The sequence below is a fragment of the Panthera uncia genome, assembly GCF_023721935.1.
Source record: "Panthera uncia isolate 11264 chromosome A1 unlocalized genomic scaffold, Puncia_PCG_1.0 HiC_scaffold_17, whole genome shotgun sequence".
NCBI lineage: Eukaryota > Metazoa > Chordata > Mammalia > Carnivora > Felidae > Panthera > Panthera uncia.
The window spans coordinates 99,466,731-99,474,225 of NW_026057577.1; the positions used below are offsets into that span (position 1 = coordinate 99,466,731).

The 7,495-nt window shown below is 37.6% G+C and overlaps 1 protein-coding gene across 1 annotated transcript; it reads right to left on the reverse strand.

Moving 5' to 3' along the window:
- Positions 1-439: 439 nt before the first annotated feature.
- Positions 440-7,495, reverse strand: CCNG1 (cyclin G1). Its single transcript, XM_049647824.1, has 7 exons — positions 7,263-7,495; positions 5,897-6,160; positions 3,926-4,179; positions 3,277-3,355; positions 3,099-3,197; positions 2,670-2,864; positions 440-1,868 (listed from the first exon to the last, which is right to left on the reverse strand). Exons 2-6 carry the CDS (start codon positions 6,158-6,160, stop codon positions 2,673-2,675), a joined length of 888 nt encoding a protein of 295 aa, XP_049503781.1. The 5' UTR covers positions 7,263-7,495; the 3' UTR covers positions 440-1,868; positions 2,670-2,672.

Here is a 7,495-nt window from a genome sequence, read left to right on the forward strand (position 1 = left end):
TCTAAGCAGGCTAACACAGCACCTGGTTGTTAATCTGTCATTACCAAGCAAATTGCTGGAATGCCCTTTAAAGTAAGACAGTTTGTACAGAACTTCAAGTGGGCTGAATATAAGGGTGAATTTGTACTGAGGGTATCCACAGTAGTCCTGAATCTACATGAGAGAAGTAACCAATGTTGCATAAACACCACATGTTTAATGCATATTAAAACATATTTGTCCTAATCTTGTGTCTTCTAAAAAGCCATTAGCAAGTAAAGCAACAATTAGGTTAAAGCCATACTATTAATTGAGATTTTGTTCCTGCTACTGTGCATCTTACTTTCCTGCTAAATTTAAATTTACTGAGTGGAGATAGCTTTTTATTGTGGTTCTGGCATCACATTGCCAAAATAGTTAAACCAGAAGAGAAACAAACACAAACTACCCAGCAAAGGAATGCATGTCAGTAACTTTATTGAAAGATAAATCCCTTAGTACCAAAACATAATGGTAGTTGGTTAGGCTGCCTTTGCCAACTCAGAATTAATCACTGATGAGGTCAGATTATTGAAATGATGAGCCTTTTGGGAAAACTGAGGTTATCCACAAAACACAGTTTACAAAACTATAAGATATATTATGGTTCTTTGGTTTATTTTCCAGGCACATTTACCCATAACATGTCAAATTTGGGTAGAGCCATTCTGGATGGACTCAGGCTACTACTCACTGCACTGCGTAACTGTTTACAACACTTTTAATGCCATAGATCTCCTTATAGACTTAATAGAAAATCCTGAATACTACCTTAGCAACTTCATAATTATGAAGACATCTCTTACCTTTTTAATGACTTCCTTTAGGCACAAGAGGGACAATTAGTGAAAGTATATTCTCTTCCTTTTAAAATTCTAAATCAGCAGTTCTTTTTTTAAATGTTTATTTTTGAGAGAGAGTGCGAGCATTGGAGGGGCAGAGAGAGAGGGGGACAGAGGACCCAAAGCAGGCTCTGCACTGACAGCAGAGGGCACAATGCAGGGCTCATGAACTGTGAGATCATGACCTAAGCCAAAGTTGGATGCTTAACCGAATGAGCCAACCAGTACCCCCTGGAATAGCAGTTGTTATAAAAACAGCCCTTAGTAGAAGCTTACGGAGTGTTAAATCAAGTTTTTGGAGTGAAGTTGATTTATTTTGAATTACACAATTAAACCAGTTTTTCTTGATGGGATTAGACGGAGGCAGTAGATATTGTGTAAGTTTTGTCATGGATACAAATATTACCTGTTTTTTAGAAAAAATATTAAAGATAACCTAATATGCCAAAATGACTAGGTCTGTAGTTTTGCTTTTATAAAATGCCCTCAAATTTAAATGTGATTTCCAAGTAGCAATAAAGTCCACATCTCTGGATTATCTGTTTGCACTACAGGTACCAAGAAACCATTTTCACTGCCTAAAACAGTAACCCTTATTATGCCTTAAAAGTGCATTTGTGAATTGTTGGTTTTGACGTATATCTCATAATTTAGAATTTAATTAGGTTACCACTTTTAATACCACCTAAATACAATATACTGACCCAATCTACAAAGTTGGATCAATGTTTGAAATGAAGATTCACAGTTAACCTTCCCAGGCCTGTTATTAACATTTCACATTTATACTCTTAGCTTTGATTTATATGCCTCACAGATGAATTCAAATTTAATTATAATTCCACTACAACATGTTAATTAGGTAGTTTTCCCAAATCTGAAAACATCAATGCTAATCTCGTTGTGATGTTTTGAGGCTTCACAGCTTAAATCCATTATAACATTATGGAATCCATAGCTCAGGATTGTGGAGAAAGGCTTCAGAGGAGTATTGTCATTGTAACAATCCTATTTAAACAAAAAATCAAGTTATTAGAAGTCTGCAAAATATAAATATTATTAACTATTAAAAATCAACTGTTCAATTGAAGATTTATAATCATGTCATATGTAGATGTGTTAATATTTAGTTTGAATAGGAAAAAGTGAAATCACCACTCAGGTAAATTTAGATGGCACCAATGTGTATCGTATCAGTGACAAGGTTTACATTTTTTATGCATATAACTATTTTCCAGTGTTCTAACTGCTATAGCAATGGTATACAACTACAGCACTGAGACACCCTGGCAATTTGCAGATACCCAGTGTGGAGACCATCTGCCATAACTTACTTTAAGAATAACATCCAAGTTCATACTGATTTTGTTTATAAGTCAATAGTCTCAAATTACTTCATTTATGGTTGAAACTTTTGGTCCTGTTGTCCTACTCAGGCTTGTGTTAACTTTAAATGTGCAAGAACTTGAGTCTACATAAAGCAAAATAGGTGAAAAATACTGTCTTAGTGCTTCTTTTAAAATTCAGCTTATTAAGGTGATTTTCTATGCTGCTAATTTAATGAAGTGGCCAATGTACATATCAATGATTGGATAAATTCCTTACTCTCAGGGCATTCTATTTTAAATGTAGTTAGTACATGCCCTCAAATATTAGCTAACTAGATCAGTGAAGTCATTTTCTCCATTGCTATTTTAATTCCATTGTTTATTTTGAAAATAATTCAGATTTTAATTCCTCAACTCTAGAATAAAACTGTAGCGTTAGAAGATTTTCTCTGTATGGAGAGTAACTATGAACCAAATTTACCAATTAAGGGACCATTTCAGGAATTGTTGGAAGGTGGGTTATTCTGTAGTAACTATGTTTCAATTGCCGTGCTGTACGTCCAGAAACAATCCATTTCAACTTTTGAACATTTGGTTTGGAACACTTGTTTGATGAATATTCAGTTAAACACTTGGATACAAGCTCTTGCCAGAAGGTCAAATCTCTGCCACTTATCTGTACATAAAAAAAAAAAAAAATTATCAGTCAATAAAAAAGTCCTATAGTATTTAACTATAGCAATAATTGTCATCTTCCTAACATGTGTCTTTCCTTGTCAAATAAATCTGAGGATAAGCTACTTACGTTTCAAACAGACACATGACATCTCATTTTACTTCAGGAGATAGTACAAGTGGTTTAGTTTCTTTTACAGCTGTTAACACCATTTAGGCTATGACCTTGACATACCTTGGAATGTGTCTGAAGACATTCTATTCCTTCTGTTAACTCTACACACTTCTGTGCTTGGATCTCCAGTGCAATGATAGACAATGCCAACACAGAAGGCTAAAAGATAAAATTTAAAGTAAGTATTGAATAGAAAATATGTATATAAGTAGGTTTAATCTTTATATAAAATATTTACCTTTGCTTTAGAAAATATGATCCTGCAGTGGCATGCCTTAAGCTGAGCTTCTAGTCTTTCAAAATTAAGGCTATTCTTCCTTTAAAAAGAAAATGAGATTAATTTTATATAGAAAATTTAAATGTAGTCACAAGAGATTTTTAGAACACTGAAGTCATTTTAAAGTAAAGTTTATGCACACTTACCACAGAAAATAAATTATTTGAAGAATTCCTTCAATGGCATTAACTTCTTAAAGATGTCATAAATGAATTTTAAATAATTGGTTCCCCCTTCTTGAAAAATGTATTATGCCACAACTATCCAGTTTTTTAATCTATTTCTACACCTACTAAAGTTCTTTTTCCATAAATCTGTTAGATGCTTACTTACTAGGTTCTATGAGTTAACTAGTCTATAAATGGAAAATATAATTTAAAAATGTAAACATGTCCTTTAATCCTAAGAATTGGCCTTCACAGACTTCAAGAAGCTGTTGACAGCTTCTGCTGGATAGTGAAGTGAAAGTGCTGAAGGTGTCATTTTGTTTAGTTTTTTTCCCCCTCATTTTACTTATTTTCATTAGAATTATCCCAAGATACTGATTATTTGCAACATCCAGAACACCATTTTGATTTCCAAATCTTTGGGCAAAACAAAGGTCACATACCTTTCAACTGGCAAGTTCTCTTGAATAAGTGAATAGTAGAGTTGCAGAAATTGAAAGGCAGTAGTAGCTTTGACTTTCCAACACACCTTCTCCAATACAATCTTTTCCATTCTCATCAAGTCTGAAACTGTGAACCTATACTGGCTTATTCGGATCAAGTCAGTTGCCAATGGGACATTCCTTTCCTCTTCTATTGATTTTACAGCCAGATAGAAGCAGCTCAGCCCAACACACCCAAGGTGTTTGGGCTGTACCTAAAAAGACAGTAAGCCCATTTCTTTAGCTTATTTCAATTAAACCATAAAGGATAATATAGAACTCAGACCCATCATTATGACAATGTATCCTTGAGGTTTATTTTTCAACTGTGAAGGACCTAACAATATCCAATCATACTTCAACTGCAGCCGGTCAATGCTATGTACCCACTTGGAACCAATTTTGGAGAAAGTGGACTAAGTTTCAGTGTAATGTTTGGATTTAGCCCATATGAAACTTTTTTTTTTCCCCTTTGTAACTCACTGTAGAACTGTCAGCACTGTGTTCTAGTTGGGCCAAATAAATCAACTGGTCAAAGGCTTCTGTGAGGACTGAAACACCTTTACAGCTTATGCACAAAATTTCTTTCTAGGATGATGTGTTTTTCCAGGCTGTTTTCTTTATGTAATGTGTAAAATAGTTTTTAAATACTTTAGCACACACTGTTTATTCTGCTTCTAAAGCTTTACCCACTCCCAGTCTTTTATTTATTCTTTCCAGAATACCTACAATGTAACAGTGTCAAGCTTCTATCCATCCTAAATTCCAGCTTAAACTAAACTTTAAGAAGCTTGTACCAGTGTTTGTACCCTTCTTTTCTTGGAACCCCTCTAACATATTTATTCCTCTTTAGATGTTTAATTTTATTATACTTTGCATTGTATAATAGTTATTGGCACAAACATTCTCACATAAGATAATATTTTTAAGGGACAGATGTGTATTATTAATCTGTGCAACATTTATAGATTCAAAGGTAGTGTCCAAAGAATAGTTTAATTAGTCTGTCTGAGCAAGTTTTTTGAACCATCCAATTCAGCAAACACTGAGTTCTTTCTGTATATGATGTGTTGTGAAGGACTAAAAGATGAGTGTCATTCCAATGGCTGTATCATCTCATTCACTAATGACCATGGGCACAGAGAAGGCAGATATATTTTTAACAGTTAAGCAAGCTCTGAAAGTTACATGGATGTCCACTTATCCAGTATAGGGAAATAATTACATAAATGTTCCTCCTTCAGAAGATACTGTCTTCCCTACTGTGTGCAAACTGATGTTGGAAATGGCAATTATAAGCAAGATCTGAATAGGTTTAGGGCTAAAACAATTAGAACTTTATATATGACTAGAAATTAAGATACTCTATTGACCAGGTGGTTCACAGCATCAAAAAAACAAAAACAACAAAAACAGCAAAAAACCTCTCTCTTAAGTAGGCTTCACGCCCAGCATGGAGCCCAGCTTGGGGCATGAACTCCTGACCCTGAGATCAAGCCCTGAGTTGAGATCAAGAGTCGGACGCTTAACCTACCGAGGCACCCCAGTGCCCCAAACCTCTAATTCTTAACCACAATCTAGCATTCGGCCTCTAACAAATTTCTTTAAATTTAAAAACAACAGTAAATAAATGAAAATGCCCAACCAAAAATTTTTAAAAAACAACAGCCACCTCTCATACTGGCAGAGTCTGCAATTATTTATTAGGTTGTTTTTCAATGTCAGAAGTTAAATCTAATGATGCATTCCTCTTGATTCTAAGGAAGAGTACTCATCAATGCTGTAGCACACAGAATCATCACAACGTTTTGGCTACTTGATGAACATAAAAAGGTCAAGTTTATGAATACCAGCCCAAAGCTAGCTATTCCATCTCCAAAACACACTGAGCAAAATTAAGAAATACTCTGTGTAATGTAGCTTTAAACATACCTTCATTTTGGACAGGAATCTGTCCAGTAAATTCACAGCTAGAGAAAATGTCTCCGTGTCGAAGCCAAAGAACTGAGTTAGACTAAGAAGATCTTTTACTTCAAAGTCCCTTAGCCTTGCAGTCATTCTGAGGCCATTATCGTGTGCAGATTCGATTAGTCTCAAGCCGCAGACCTTTGGCTGACATCTCGACTCCTGTTCCAACAGGGCATTCAGCTGGTGTAGCAGTTTCTGAGAGTCAGTTGTTGTCAGTACCTCTATCATCTATATATAGAACAAGGCACAGAAAGGAGTGTTAAGAAAAGCCCTTCCTGCCTTCAACAGAAAGCCAAGCAGTTTTTACTCAAGTCTCCCCTCCCCCAAAGCTGCTAGTGAAATCTAAGTCCTTGCAAAGTGCCATCTGTTACCCCCAACCCCATCCCACCAGTTGGTCACATCCCAAATTGTGAGTTTTCTACAGGGTGGGAGCTGTGCCTTAAAAAATGTGCAAACCTTCAAGAAATTCTTGTTCAAGCCATTCACTGTCAAGAAAGAACTATTAATATCGATGCTGCAAGAGTGAAATTAGATGGTAGTATGTATTCTGCTACATATTAGCAACAAGAACTGTTAATGTTAATTTTACTTAATCTCTAGTGCCTCATCTGTAAAGCGGGTATGACTATTATTACCTACCTCACAGGCTTGTGTGGAAAAATGAAATCACCTAGGTATAGTGCTTAGCACCTATAGTAAGTACCTAGTAAACACGGACAATAATAACTTATTTCTACCTCTGTAAAACGAGGTAACAATATTGGTCTCTGAATGGCTATTAAGATGATTCACCTAGAGTTTTGCACAGTGCGTAACACACAGCGCTCAATAATTGATAACTGTTATTGGTGTCAGGAAAGGAAGCTTAAAGGGTGCTATGGGAACACGTAGTGAGGGCAGGAGGCTAATTTAGTTGCAAAATGAATTTAGGAGTTTCATTAATTTAAAAGCCGGTATTCCACAGCTACTATGTCCTGGCCACAACTAAGCCCCGGATACAGGGCTCCTCCCATACACCAACTGAAAGACAGGGAGGCAGGGGGATCTTTAAAGTGGGGCGACGGACGCAGATGAGGAACCACTAACTTTATGGGTCCAGCTCTTTTAGCCCTGGGCTGGTCCCTGGGGCCTAGCCAACCTGGCGTTAATACTTCTCAGGAGGTCGGGTCTGGCCCCGCCCCTCCAAGCTCGAACTAGCCTGGACTTGTTGCTTACAGCAGCGGGAGAGTTAACTGAGAAAAAGGGCGCGGGCCGAACTTACCCCTCACCCTACGCCCCCAACCCTGCTACCTAGCTGCACCACGAAGTCAACCCCGAAGTCCCAGCTCACCTTGACCGCGACTGCGGCTCCTCGGTGGTAACCTCCCTCCCCGGGCCTGCTCTCACCTCACCCCAGGATATCAGATCCGACAAGCCCACGAGGCGAGAGGACTCGCGGGTAAGAGGTGAGTGGCCCGGGGAGGGGGAGCCGTCCTGGGTGGAGGTCTCCGCAGCGCCGCCCAGACGACACTGCCCACCACAGAGTCAGCTCGGAGCCGAAGGGGCCGCGCCTGACTGCCGGCG

What these genes read in the sequence shown, in the direction of transcription:
- CCNG1 (XM_049647824.1), bottom strand. Translation starts at nt 6,160, where the DNA reads ATGATAGAGGTACTGACAACAACTGACTCTCAGAAACTGCTACACCAG. An exon ending in GATTCCTGTCCAAAATGAAG is followed by an intron (nt 4,180 to 5,896) that starts GTATGTTTAAAG and finishes CTGTCTTTTTAG; the next exon opens with GTACAGCCCAAACACCTTGG. An exon ending in GTCTTCAGACACATTCCAAG is followed by an intron (nt 2,865 to 3,098) that starts GTATGTCAAGGT and finishes TTTTATGTACAG; the next exon opens with ATAAGTGGCAGAGATTTGAC.